Source organism: Capricornis sumatraensis, chromosome 19 (genome assembly GCF_032405125.1).
Source record: "Capricornis sumatraensis isolate serow.1 chromosome 19, serow.2, whole genome shotgun sequence".
In the NCBI taxonomy this organism is placed as follows: domain Eukaryota; kingdom Metazoa; phylum Chordata; class Mammalia; order Artiodactyla; family Bovidae; genus Capricornis; species Capricornis sumatraensis.
The window spans coordinates 52,458,836-52,473,570 of record NC_091087.1 but is presented as its reverse complement, the minus strand read 5'-3'; the positions used below and the strand labels follow the sequence as shown (position 1 = coordinate 52,473,570).

Here is a 14,735-nt window from a genome sequence, read left to right as displayed (position 1 = left end):
AACAGCTAACTGAAGTGCCCTCTGTTATTCTACGTGCTCTGCCCCAGCCAGTGCCTCTCCCAGTTAACACAATAACTAAGACCACACACACTACTCCTTTATCGAATATGGACAGAGAAACCAAAAGGGGATAAAAAAGAATACAATTCTCCAATAGTGAAGGAGGCTGATTAATGCCATCTTTAGTCTGAAGAGGATTAAAATGGCACCACTTTTCTTTAAGGACTCTGAATTGCTAACAGGCTTTTCTGTTAAAATACTATACAGTCTATACAGTGTATGATTGAATCCATTCAGATAAAGGAGTAGTAGAATGGAAAGAACTCCATAATTAAATGAAAGCCACATGTAGTTTATTCTTTGAACCATTATTATGGAAACGCACTATAAAAGAAGTCTTCCAACATATCAGTTCTATTCTTTCCCAGTGCTATATAGCAGAAACGTTTCATAACGCAGCAGACTTTTCTAGTTAGCTCCTCATCCCGGTAAACTAAATTTAGTTTTGCCTGTTTTTTACCTTTAGCTTAATTAACTTACTTTACATTTTCTCTTAGTTGCTTCACTAGCTTAATATTAACATCTGCTTCCAATAATGCTGTGCATACTTCTTTTAGCATAGCATTTAACACCTACAAATAAATAAATAAAACTTAAAAAAAATTCATTTCAACCACATAAAAACAATGACAAGTCATCAACCATACAACCATGACTAATTAAAAACCATAGTATAGAGAGGGAAAAGGTTTTCAGTTAGCCTTTGAGAGAGATTTTATTAAATATCTAGTCATTTTGTCAAAATAAGACATTCCAGGGAATTCCCTGGTGGTCCAGTGATTAGGACCCTGAATTTCCACTGCAGGGAGCATGGGCTGGATCCAAGATAGAGAAATTAAGATCTCACAACTTGCAAAGCACCACTTAAAAAAAAAAAAAAAAAAGACATTGCATTTCATTTTATTCAACCAGGTATTAACCACCACAATTTTATCCCTATATTAAAGTAATAGTAGTAAAGACAATATACACATCAAAGAAAGTTACTATACAATACATGTTGCCACTGCAGTTTTCTATGCCACTGAATTCCTGTTGTTATTATGCAGCAACATCTTCTCAACTGGACTACCATGGAGGAAAATGTGACAAAAGAAAATGACTCAGTCTGACCTAGTAGCCTTTACTATTTCCACTCAGAGCAGAGGAACAAAGTTGAAAAGAAAACTATCCTCCATTAATAACTCATATCATCACATATTTGTTGAGTTGCAAGGCACTGTAGTTAAAAGATCACGAACTATAAAAAAGTCTTTAAAAAAAGATGAGCCTTAGCTGCTCATGGAAATAGCTGTTTACACATTAGAATGCAATACACTCCATGAGGGTAGGGATTTTAGTCTATTTTGTTCACTGCTATATCCCCGGTGGCAGCAAAAATGTTTGGAAAAATGTAGGCCCTCAAACACTTCTTGAATGGATTCTCATCTTCAACTTCTGTCATATGTCATATAGCAGCTTATCAGATTTCTCTATCTCTCACTAAAGGGATTTGATAAAAATGGAACTGATCTTTCATTAGAGGGATTTCTCCTTGTTAATTCCTTAGTAGCACAGTATCAAGAATAGAGAAGTTGCCGATTTAAGCAACAGCTGTTATTTTACTTCCCACCAACTTCATCTCCTTGGTTTCTTTCCTTTTTCTACTATAAACACAAACAGCATAACGGTTATAAACAGGGAAAATTATTTGAAAAGCTGTCATTTTATTTATTCTGAATTCCAAAGACTAAACAGTAGTTTAAATTATGATTTATTACTTAATATTAATTATTATAAAAAGCTGTGTATGTGGAATTAGAAATAAGATTTTAATCCTGGTTCTTCCAATAAATAAATATGTAAAACTGACTTCCTACTGCTATTAAAAGAGAGGCTTGACTAGCTGAGCTCAAAGATGGTCCCCAAATTGTTTAATTCCACTAGCTTATTAAAGGATTGATATAAAATTTTATATTAGAATTTTCTTTAAACCTCCAAGTTAGAAAATACTTTTTATCTATTATTTCATTTGATCTTTAAAATCATCCTGAAAGGTAAATGCTATTTTCTCATTTTAAACATTAAGAAATTCTGAATTTGACTTGCTCAAATTTCTATGACTTGTTTAGCAGGACACTAAATAAGGTCTTCTAAAACCAAAATCAGTACTTTACCACTGGAACCACAAAATGTAAAATATACTTGTGGACTATCATCATCTTCTTTCAATTGACAAACCATTAATATACAATGGAGAGGGTGGAAATGGGAGCAAGAAATACCTTATACTTAAAACTAGGAGGAAAAGTATTTCAGATATCATATTAAGGAGTCAGCTTACAAAACCTCCAAAAAACTAAAAGAGGATTTCAGAGAAAATGAATCAAAGTAGCCAAAATGGAATTATTAGTGTTATATAAAAATGTGAAATAAAAGTCAAGGAAAAAAGATCAGATATATACATGTCTAATCAAGAAGGAAGAAGGAGGATACTAAAGTTATAGGCCTATATTAAGAGAAAGCAAAAGCATATTTCCAGACCTAAGCCATTTTTGAAATATAAAACATATGTCATTATTACATATTAAGTTAAGGTGGGGTTTTTTTGGTAATTCATTATAGAAAGTTGAAATTAACATAGTCAATTTCTCATAAAACACATTACTATACCTATTTATGGGTTTTATCTAGAAGTAACTATATAGAGATTATTACTCATCTATCTCCAATGCTAGTGATGATGTACAATCACCTATATTTTTACATACCTCTTCATTGATAATGGTGGCATTGCTCAATGAGCGCAATGCTGATGTTATTTTTCTTCCAAGGTCTGCTAATACCATCTTGAAAGCTTTAAGATGTGATCACAAGAAAACCTAGGAAGGAAAAAAACTAAATAATAACATCTGAAAACAATATCAGTTCCCATAAATGAAAACTTCTAAAGCAGAGTTAAGTTCAAATTAAAGTACTTGAGTGTTTAAAATACAGTAACTTCAAATTCTACTGCCTTAACCTGCATCTTTAATACTGTCAGGTCCAAAAGCTAAAGGTACCACTTGGTTACAATGCCTTATATTTGAATACTTAACTGGAATATTCTTTATGAATCAGTAAATTTTATATATCAGACAATACGCTTTGAAGAAATGATGACATTTCAAATTAAATCTGTTCTCATTTTGGACATACTTGTCAATATGAATAACTGACTAATGTGCTATGTACATTCTTAAATGAAAAAAAAAAAAGGTGAGAAAGAAAAAGAAAAAGGTGAAATCTCCACCCAGGAAATATCTTCTAATTAAAGGACACATTCTGATTCATGCTCTAAGCAAAAATAAAGCTTTAAAATTAGTAAATCATTTTTCATAGATATTACATTATCTCATTCATTTTCCTAACTACTAAGGAAAGAGGTATATATTAATAAGTTGTTCTTGATTCCCCAACTCTAAAACAAGATAACCTTCAAGGCCCCTCTAGCTCTTAAAATGTTATGATTTCATAAAATACGGAGATGTACCTATTACATGTGAATCAGGACGCACAAAGTCATGGATGATAAGCAGGTAAATATGACTTGCAGTTCCTGCCCTCAAGTTGTTTACTAGCTAGCAAGACAAAGCACATCAATGAGCAGCAAAATAAAGTAAATCTAAAAATTCCTCTGCCTGACTGCCTAGGCTTCTTTCTCCCTTCAGAATCAAATTGAAACATCAGCTTTTTCTGGGTCTCAAGCTTGCCAGACTGCAGACTGGAAATATGCCATCTGCTTAGCTATCCTGGGTCTCCAACTCGCCAACTCACTCTGGCGATGTCAGGACTCATCAGCCTCCATGACTGCATGAGCCAATTCCATATAATATATAAAAAGTTTCATGTATGTGTATGCACGTGCACATGAACGCGCATGTATACACACATCCTACCAGTTCTGTTCCGTGGAGAACCTTGACTAATACCAGTTAAGTAGTAGTTCAAAGCTAGCAATAAATGCTTATGGTCAAAAAAAGAGCTTATGGTCAACTGCCAATAATTATAAAAATTATATATATATACAAATAAGCTCAGGTAGACAGAACAGGCTTCACTGAGAAGGTTGTCATGAATTTGATCCTGATACAGGGGAAGAAGTGGAATAGGTGGAGAAGAGGACAAAGGGGAGTTTGAAGAAGGTGAAATGGTACAAGCAGAAATGGAGACATGGAAAAGCCTGGATGCATATATTCATGGATATAGTCATACTTTATGTATGCACTGTACTCAAAAATTATTGAGTACTACTTGGAAGATAGTAAAAAAAACATTCCAGTCAGGACAGAAGGCTATACAGTTAGAAGGAAGTACAGGGTGTAAAGGGCTCTGAAAACCAGGCATCAATTGTCCAACATAAGCCAATACTGGCAGAAGAGTTCATTGTTCAAAACAGCTGTTTTGGTAACTATTCCAAGCTAACTGGTCTAATTTAGTAAACCAAGATTATCTAGACTAGATCCTATCTACAGACTAAACAGCTGACTCATTCAACATAGAGAAAGTGGAAAAATGAGGGAAGACAAAGGAAGCAGGCAGGGAAAAGGCACTCAAAGACCTGTCACTGGCAGAGACATTCCAAGGCGAGCTCTACATTAAACATCACACTTCTATTCAGGTAAAATCTGATAATTTAAAAACTAAAAACATTATCAATACTTGATGGAACTGAAAAAATACCATGTTATACCAAAAATACTTACTTTTTTTTTTTTAAACAATTACATGGTTACTTAAGCAGGAAAAGCAAACACTTTGTAGAAAAATCCAGAAGTTTTAACTTCTTATCCCAAATCATTATACTAAATTATTATTGTTTAAGCTAGTATTCTTCAGGTAAGAGATAGGATTCAGGGGTTTCAGCTTATATCCTTTACCACAGCACTACCAGGGGTAATATAATCCTAATTATGACACTACAATTAGCTTTTTTAGAGATCATATCATAAACAGATCATCCTTCATTTTACTTATTTTTTCATCCTCCATTTTAAAAAGCTATACTAGTTAACTCTTATCTTCCCATGTTGACTGGCTCTTTTAAATTGAAAAAAAATTTTCTGTGAAATTTCCCAACACAGTTTTCCTTATATAAATTACTTACTGGTAGTATATTTTTAAATACATTTGCCTGATTACAAAAACCTACACTTCAGTAGGGGAAAAATAATATCTAATAATAGCTTTTATTTATGAAGTGTTTTCTCCACAATTTCCAAAGATTTATTTCTGAAAACTTTGGTATTAAAATTCTGTTCAAAACCTCAATGACTTCTCATTTCATGCAGAGGTAAAGTTCTCAGAATGGACTGTAAGGCACTTATGCACTTACACATACACACAGACACACAGAGACACACACACGATTTTGTTCCTTGCTGTTGATGCTGTGCTTTAGCCAGCATGTTCATCCTCTGGTTAACAATACAGCTCCCTCCCTCATCTCCCTCATATTGTTGTTGCCCAGATGCAATTTCTCAATGAGGCTTTCCCCTACCTCTTTATTTTCTCTCATTGTTTTGTTACCAACATGATTTACTGACAGCTGACCCTTTAGCAAAGGGAGGTTAGTGGCACTGGCCCATTCCCCATCCTAGTAGAAAATCCAGGCACTGCCATCTCTGCCTCAGAAACAAAAGAGCTGACAAATGACTTACCCTAAGAGAGGCAGGAAGCTGGAACAGCTTGGAGGTAACTGTCTCAGATACTAGTTTTTATGATTCCACATACTGTGGTCTCTAATTGAACAAACTTTTCCCCACACTTAGTTAACTTAAAGGTCTATAAAATGAAACTATAGGTACTGGGTTGCCCAAAATGTTTGTTTTCCATAAGACATAGTAGAAAAACCCAAACTTTTTGACCAAACAATACTCTATTTATTGAAAAAAATCCATACAAAAGTCGACGCACACAGCTCATACCCTGGTCATCAAGGATTAACTACACATTATTGCAGTCTATCTCCCTCAACGAAAATGTAAGTTGCATGAGGGCAGAGATGTTTGCCTCTTTTGCTCTCTCCTGTGAGCTCACTGCTTTATTTGCCCTCAGTCTTTACTAAAAATGAACTTTATGGATGAATGATGTATTTAAGACCTTAGTTAAATAACAAAACTAGGGAGCCAAAGTCACAAATGGCCTTAAAAATATCTCTCAAAAGACCACATAAATTAACCGATGAAGATAACATGACAATGAAGAAAATCAATAACCTAGATAATTGATATTGTACAATTAGTTTTCATTTGCCTTATTATAACTTTTCAGAAGTTCCAACAAGACTCTTAAAAACTAACTTTGCTTTGTTCTAATATGCACACTAGAATACATATATCTTTTACTGTTAATGGCTAACCCTATATCTCAAATTGGAATAATTTACAACTCAAGCACACTCACTCAAAATTCTCTAGGCTAACTAAAAAGATTTAGAGAAGTAAATATGTGTATACATGTACTAGAGCTTCACAAAAGAAGAATCTCTACTTAGATGGGGCTGTTGGCAAGGTAAGAGATGACAGTATAGCAATTCATACAGTTTAACATCTATTATCTCATTCCACCCTCACAACAATTTTACCATATAAGCAGGTGAAAGAATGGAACAGCCATTCCCTACCCAATAAAAAGCATGACGACGTCCTATAGTCCCTTGGGTATACAACCTTAGGTCTGAGAGTATGAATGATGCTTTAGACAACTGAGTTGAAGATCCTTGCTGGCAAACTCCTGGAACAAATTTTGCTGCCATAATATCATAAAAGAGGAAATCATATTTTGAAAGCAAAATGCACATTCCTCTTCATGAAGAGTAATAATTGCAATATCCAGAAAGAACTGATAAGTCCACTGCAATCAGGATGCACAAGGACTGATCTTGGCCCATCACACTTTCTTCTAACATGAATCTAAGAGTTGGACAGTGAGGCAATGGAAACAGGCTCAAGTTTGGGGTGCCCTAGGTAAGGCAGGCACAGGGCCAAGTATCATACTTACCTGCTACAGTGTGAAGTACTGGAAAGAGCATGGGCTTTGGAGTCTGACAGACTTGGATTCAAATCCCAGCTCTGTTACATACTGGCTGGGTTACTTTGGGCAAGTTACTTAATCTCTCTGAGCCTCACATTCCTCACCTGCAAAATGGAGATAATACCATTATCAAGGTAGTTACCCTGAAAGGCTGTTGTGAGGATTAAATGAGACAGTACGTATAAAACTGCCTGCAAGTGCACAGTATGTTAACTGTTATTTTCCTTCCTTTCTTGATGATGTCAGTTGGCTTTCCCTATAATGCTGAGGTGTGAATAAACTGGAAATTTTCTGAACACTACTAAAGTGTCTGTCTCACTACCCAGGAATCACTCCCCCAGAATCTTTTAACATTTAGTGCCAATTTCATGTACTTGGTTATTATTCAACGGAAGCTGGAATGCCCAAGCAGACATTTTTCTCTGCATAAACAATTAAAAACAGTCCTGCCAGAACCCTGCCCAATCTGGGATTATATAAACAGACTCTAATGATTAGATATTCCAAATCTTATTATAATGAAAACACCTATTAAAAACTTATTCTACCTACTAGGCTCCTCTGTCCTTGAAATTCTACAGGCAAAAATAAAAAAGGTTTTCTCTGCCCTAGTAAACGACTAACTTATTGGATCAATATTACACTAAAGAACTAAACATATAAATATACTATTATTAGTAAATATCTTTAGAAAAATGATTTCTACATTATATACTTTCCTGTAAAATAGTCAATAGCCCAAACCAGTATATGCTTTCCTGATTATAATATTAAACACATATATATATTTTAAATTCTACATAGCATACGTATTTATAGTCAATAACCACAGAAAAGTAAACTATCTAACAAAGAAACCTAGTGGTATGTCACTTGGTAAAATGATTATATCTGAATAACTAATACAAGTTAATGCCTTTCAAATTTAGGAATATTTTTCATTCTGAATATACTCACTCCTCTAAAGAAATAATTCATTTTTTAGCTTTGTGATTACAAGAGGATACACATTCACTATATTCAAACATTACAGAAACATTAAAGGTACAAATACAGTTTTCCTAACCCTCTTTTTGTCCTTTGATAAGCACCAACAATAATTTGGCATACACTCCTATAGACTTTTTAACGCATTATAATTTAGGCAAGTTTTCACAAGAATTATGGTTTGGGAAGGAGTGAAGAGGAAAGCAGAAATGAGGGAAAATCTTTTGTAAATATCTTTGCTAATGCTAAAAATATGCTTAAAGGTAGAAGCCAGATTACAAAACTGCACATAATGTATTTTGTTTAAACAAATACCCAAAAAACACATTACCCAGGAGGAAAATGTAAATCAAAGGCACAATCAGATACCACTTGACCCACACTGAGATAACTGTAATAATAACAAGTTTTGGTGAGAATGCGTAGAAATCGGAACTCTCATACACTGCTAGTGGGAACGTAAGATATGGTACAGCCCTTTAGAAAACAGTTTGGCGATTCCTCAAAATTTTAAATGCACAAAGTTACTGTATGACCCAGCAATTCCACTCCTCGGTACATCCGAGAAAAAAGAAGATACACATCTACACGAAGAATTATACTTAAATGGTCACTAGAAGCATTATCCACACTAGCCAAAAAGTGAAGGGGGAAAAAAAGCCAAATATCCCTCAACTGATGAGTGGATAAATAAAAATGTGGCATACCACCAAATGGAATATTATTTGATAATCAAAAGAGATGAAGTACTGATACACATCACAACATGAATGAATCTTGAAAGCGTTGTGCTAAATGAAAGAAACCAGTGACAAAAGAATATATGATTTCACTTAAATGTTCTAAAATTGATGGCAGTGATGGTTGTGCATGCTCAGTTGCATCTGACTCTCTGCAACCCCGTGCACTGCAGCCCGCCAGGCTCCTCTGTCCATGGGATTCTCCAGGCAAGAATACTGGAGTGGGTTGCCAAGCCCTCCTCCAGGGGATCTTCCCCAGGGATGGAACCTGCGTCTCTTAAGTCTCCTCCATTGGCAGGCGGTTTCTTTACCACTAGCGCCACATGGGAAGCCCTGAACGGTTGCACAACTGTGCAAATACACTAAAGACCACTGAACTGTACCCTTTTCTATTGTAGTAAAGCTGCTAGAAAATAATAACATTTGTCATCTTTAGATGGTGAATAGTAATTTAAATTTTCTAATACATTCCTGTAATTTTCAAATTGTTGGTAACAACTATGAGAATTATTTTTTGTTAAGGGGAAAGTTATTTTTCAAAGAGCTCTTTGTGAGAATTAGAATGATATTATTCTAGAGGTTGAGACAGAATTACCCCTTGTATTTCGTTAGTCACTCATTATACACCTACTATGTGCTCCAGGAATTGCTCCAGCATGAGCAAAGTTCTAACTTCAAATCAATAAATTACATCGTTAACACAGACAAGACTCCTCTGTTAACTTCAGAAAATAAATTAGGTATCATGCCACCACTGACTTCTCTGTCTTATTTTACACCAATCAATATTAGGAAATATTCTCTTCAATACAATGATTCTGTTTTCAGATTTTAAAACAACTTTAAAACTCATTTTAACATTAAAGATAAAACCACTGCAACACTTCATGGCTTAATAGCAGAAAAGGTATACCAAAAATTCAATTAGCAACAATAGCTAATAATTCAAAAACACTGGGAATCAATTCTCTAAGATGCTTTCTGGCTGTCAAGTCAATCATAAAAAGAATCTTCATGTAAACTGTTACCAGGAGGAAAATTAAAACAAACTCAAAAGAACTCCTTGGAAATAGTTTGCCTTGAAGCTAAAAAGAACACAGCCTGAAAATATGGATGAGGAGGGATGAGGCATATGCTCAAGTAATGGGCAATTTCAATGGCATTCAGCTAACACCTGTCAGCTAAAAATGAAGTATTCAATCAGAATCTCCAGGAATGGTAACATCAGAAGATTATGGGGGAACTGGCCTCATCTAAATTCTTGATTAGGAGAGCCAAACAAGGCACCTATGTTTTGAAACACTTTACTGGCTATACTGATGTGCAGCCAGGGTTAACAATCACTGCATGAAGCAACACTCACTAAGGGAAACAAGAGAATGAAAAAATCTGTTCTATAATTTAAAAATTAGAGACAATGTAACAAAGCCATTGAAGGGAGAAAAACTGGAGAGTAAGGAGACTACATATACTAAACATACTCCAAAAGTCTATGCAAGAGATGTGAGCTTGAACTAAGGAAGAACACAAAACAGAGGGACAGGGCTCAAGTTAGGGGTTAATCATAAAGCAAAATCTATAGGACCTAATGATCAAATGGTTATGGAGAATGAAGGAGAAACAGAGGCAAAAATGACTGAGGGCTCTAGTTTGAATAACCAGGTGGTTAGTGATGCTATTAACCAATGAATGGAATGCAAAAAAGAGAAGCTGATTTGAAAGTTAAAGAGTTAATAGAGGCAAGGTTCAAGGGGCTTTAAAGGTTATTTACAATATTCTACTACTAGGTTGGATAGTTCGGAGAAGGCAATGGCACCCCACTCCAGTACTCTTGCCTGGAAAATCCCATGGACGGAGGAGCCTGGAAGGCTGCAGTCCATGGGGTCGCTGAGGGTCGGACACGACTGAGTAACTTCACTTTCACGCACTGGAGAAGGAAATGGCAACCCACTCCAGTGTTCTTGCCTAGAGAATCCCAGGGACGGGGGGAGCCTGGTGGGCTGCCGTCTATGAGGTCACACAGAGTCGGACACGACTGAAGCGACTTAGCAGCAGCAGCAGCAGCAGTGGCAGGTTGGATAGTTAGTGTTCACTTTATTATTCTTTTAAAAATTGAACAAATACCACAAAATTTAACTAGAAACCCAAGGTCAAAACTCTGAGATAAACTAGGAAAACGAGTGGGATATATTTAATAAAAAGGGGAACAAAAAGAACGTGGAGTGAACTTGGTTTTAGACCTATTGAATTTGCAGAAACTAAAATACTATTTCATGAAACAGGGGCTAGAGAAAAAGATGTGAAAATGGTTGGCATACAACAATAATACTATGGAAGTAGATGAGAACTCTGAGAGCGAGCTTATGGAATAAGGCAATGGTGAACCACCAACTAAAAGGAGTCCACTGAGACTTCGAGAATAATCAGAAGGAGAGAAGCTTTTACCAATTCCCTTTGCAAAGGCATACAGAAGAAAATCAATTGAAAAAAAAATTAAAAGCTATCATTTATGATTATCTTACTGTATTCCAGTGGCAGGTCCAGAATTTCCAGATAGGTGGAGTTACAGGAGTAATCAATCTCTTTGAAGGAGGGCTTGAAGATGCTTTTGCACAGGACTTTATATTTAGCTTTCTACTAACTGACCAGATTAAAAAATCAAGGGAAAGAAGTTTGAAGGAAATAATTCCCCTCCCCTTTGGCACCACCACTGCTGTATTCTAGGCACGGTACCAAACATGTTACCTAATCTTCCATTCTCAAACTAAGGTAGATGAGGAAACTGAGGCTAGATTGGAATATCAACTTGCTCAAGGTCACAAATCTTCTAAGGAGCAGAGCACATCATCTTTGTTCCCATAGCTCTCATGGCTCTTTACACCTTACTAGAATTTCTCATTACTCATCTTGATTATAATGTATATTTATGTGTCTCTGTATCACTGTACTGTTAGGTCCTCAATGCCAGGGTTCGAGTCATTCATTTCTGTATCCTTATAGTTAAGAAAGAGTAAATATTTTGTTGAATGAAGCATATGAAAGAACTATGTGAGAACAGCATCAACAACGTCAACAGGGGAGAAAGAGTTTCAAGAAACGGCTAGTAGCACCAGATGCTACAGACAGAGCCACCAGTATATCTTAGGTCGTCAACGGCACTGAACTGATATCCCTTAATCATTTTTGAAAGCCTACTACAGGCGGGACACTTTGTTAGTTAGACACAAGTTAACGTGGAAAAATAAAATCTGGTACAAGTCAACAGATTTTCGGAGTAGCAGCCACATCTAAATTCTTGATCAGGACAGCAAAACAGAGTCAGGCCTGAAATCGCTTACGTTTAATTTGGTTCTGGCAAATCTGAAGACAATTTTAAAGGGTCACAGCGCATCTTTTAACAAAACTTCTGGTGAGGGACAAGAGATGAAAATGGGCCAGCGCACCTCTGTCTCGATGACGAAAGCTGGTGGCCAAAGCAGCCGAGTCCCTGCGGAGTGTCTACCCCGCTGAGCAGGACTGGGGCTGCCCCCAGCTGCCAGTCGGTAGTCTGGGGCGGGAAAAAGCAGACACTTACCGCAAAAGGCACCGCTACAGCCGTGGCCCAAAGGGGCCCGGGAGACCTTCGCGAAGCCCCACGCCGGGGGAGGAAACCAGGGAACGCGGGGATCAGACAGACAGGTGCGACCCCACAGCCCGACTTCCCAAACTGGATAAACTAGGGTTCCAGCGCCCAGTACCGCAACGCCAACTCCCACCAGCTGGAAGCCCGACGACTGCCACCGAACCTTCCGCCCAATGAGGAAACGTCACCACTCGGCGTAGTCCAGCCTTTCAAGAAGGGGATACACTTCCGCTTCCGGGGCACTCGGCCCGTGTCTACAGTGTGTTTACCGAGAGTGTATTGAGATGTTTCTTTGCCTTGATTGGCCTTTGACATTCGTTTCCTATCGCTTAATATCTGCGGCATTAAAGTTAGTATGAAGATAGGAGGCTTTCTAGGGATGCGATCTCAGGAAAGATGTCCAGACTCCAGGCGCCACCTAAAGAAAAATGACTTGGCTGAGCACCACCAGCTAAGAGGGGAATTATGAAAGGTGAGGGTGGGGGGAGGGATGTCTCAGTACTCAGTAGGGAGTCCCAGGAGCACGTGAGAACACCAAGTAGGAGGCGGGGCTTAGACTTTGGTAGCCGAGGGAGGCGGGTTCCACGCCGGGTCTAACCGGGTGTCTGAACCGGCCTCGATCTGCGCGTGCGCAGTGCGAACCTTCCGCTGCTCTGCTTTCTTCTCCAACATGGAATTCCGCGCCGCGCGGCTCGCAGTACTGCAACTGCTCCGTACGGTGGCTCCGGCAGACCTCCCAGCGCTTCTGCAGTGGATGCGAACTACCCGTAAGCGATCAGAGCCAGAGTCAGACGGTTGGGGCAAGGATATGCGGTGGGAGCTGACCTTGGGGACCTAGGGTGAGGCCAGAAGCCTTCCATGGGGTAGCGATGCTGGTCTCTGCTCTGCTACCTGGCGGGTTGACCCGGGCATATCGCAGGCATCGGCAGAGTAAGAGTCCAGTTTAGGACTGGGTGCAGAAAGACCCGGCTCTGGGTTTTATGATTCCGCTACAGACTTAAGCAGCTAAAGCCGCATACTGTCTACTCTCATTCCTAAAGGAAAAAAAGGTGGGAGGAATGGGTTAGCCCACCTCCCCATTACTCCTACAAATTTGGGACGACCAGTAGGATACTACCTGAAAAAGCCCTTTGCAATATAAGTTTTAAACTGTAGAACTGGAAGTTTTTTACCCTGTAGGCAAAGTCACATGTAGCTAATCTCAATGTGTGTGTTAGTCGCTCAGTCGTGACTCTTTGCGAGCCCCATGAGCTGTGTAGCCCACCAGGCTCCTCTGTCCATGGGATTCTCCAGGCAAGAATACTGGAGTGGGTTGCCATTTCCTTTTCCAGGGGATCTTCCTGACCCAGGGATTGAACCCGTGTCTCCTGCATTGCAGGCAGATTCTTTACCATCAGCTTCAGGGAAGTCCCAACTAGTTTTAATAGGCCATAGATTTAAAGGAGTTGTTCCAGGGTGGGGAGAGAGAGAAAGAGGGGAGGGGAAGACTTTGTTTTGAAGAATATTAATAGTAATACTAAAAAAGCACACGTTAGAATTGAAATGTGGTAATTAGGTCGAGTAATTGAAGAATGGAGGTAGATCTATTTTAGCAAAGTGAAAGCTGGTGAAAGCACAAAAAAAATAGGATATTCCTCGTTTGAGATCTCCTCCAAACCATGCTCTCCTTCTGTACTCCTAAACGTTGATTCCATGTTTATTTTCAGCCAGACATGAAGTATTCCTGTTTGCTGATGACTCCCAGTTTTAGACTTTCAGGCATGAGGTTCTTCCGGGAACTTCTCTCTTTGTGTTGTTAGAGTCAATAATCATTTAGGTGTTATCATTATTGTTATTACTATTACACATTTTGAAGATCATTTTAGCTAAGATGCCAAAATAAAATTACTTTGGACATCTGCTAGTGAGATTTAGCCTGGAAAGTAGAGAAAACCAAAGAGGTAGCTTCATATTTTTACACACAGACAAGATTCAAGATTGTTGTTCAGTCGCTCAGTCGTGTCTGACTCTTTGGGACCCTATGGACTGCAGCAGGCAGGCTTCCCTGTCCTTCATCTCCCGGAGCTTGCTGAAACTCATGTCCATTCAGTCAGTGATGCCATCCAACCATCTCGTCCTCTGTCATTCCCTTCTCCTCCTGCCTTCAATTCTTCCCAGCACCAGGGTCTTTTCTAATGAGTTGGATCTTTGCATCAGGTGGCTAAAGTATTGGAGCTGCAGCTTCAGCATCAGTCTTTCTAATGAATATTCAGGATTGATTTCCTTTAGGAGTA

At 38.1% G+C, this 14,735-nt stretch overlaps 2 protein-coding genes across 3 annotated transcripts in view; one reads left to right on the top strand and one right to left on the bottom strand.

The window, feature by feature from the left end:
• The window catches only part of SRP54 (signal recognition particle 54), a 36,805-nt gene extending 24,195 nt beyond the window's left edge, over window positions 1–12,610 (bottom strand). Inside the window, exons 1-4 of one of the 2 annotated variants that reach the window (XM_068991373.1) lie at window positions 12,415–12,610; window positions 7,081–7,217; window positions 2,811–2,921; window positions 541–632 (exon numbers count right to left, since the gene is read on the bottom strand). In XM_068991373.1, coding sequence (XP_068847474.1) covers window positions 541–632; window positions 2,811–2,888 — 170 coding nt within the window. In that variant the 5' untranslated portion in view covers window positions 2,889–2,921; window positions 7,081–7,217; window positions 12,415–12,610. The remainder of the gene's footprint in view (window positions 1–540; window positions 633–2,810; window positions 2,922–7,080; window positions 7,218–12,414) is intronic. The other variant, XM_068991372.1, reaches the window with a different exon arrangement.
• Window positions 12,611–13,132: 522 nt separating this feature from the next.
• The window catches only part of LOC138095385 (uncharacterized), a 28,051-nt gene continuing 26,448 nt past the window's right edge, over window positions 13,133–14,735 (top strand). Inside the window, exon 1 of the mRNA XM_068991434.1 lies at window positions 13,133–13,229. Within this exon, the coding sequence (XP_068847535.1) occupies window positions 13,133–13,229 (97 nt within the window). The remainder of the gene's footprint in view (window positions 13,230–14,735) is intronic.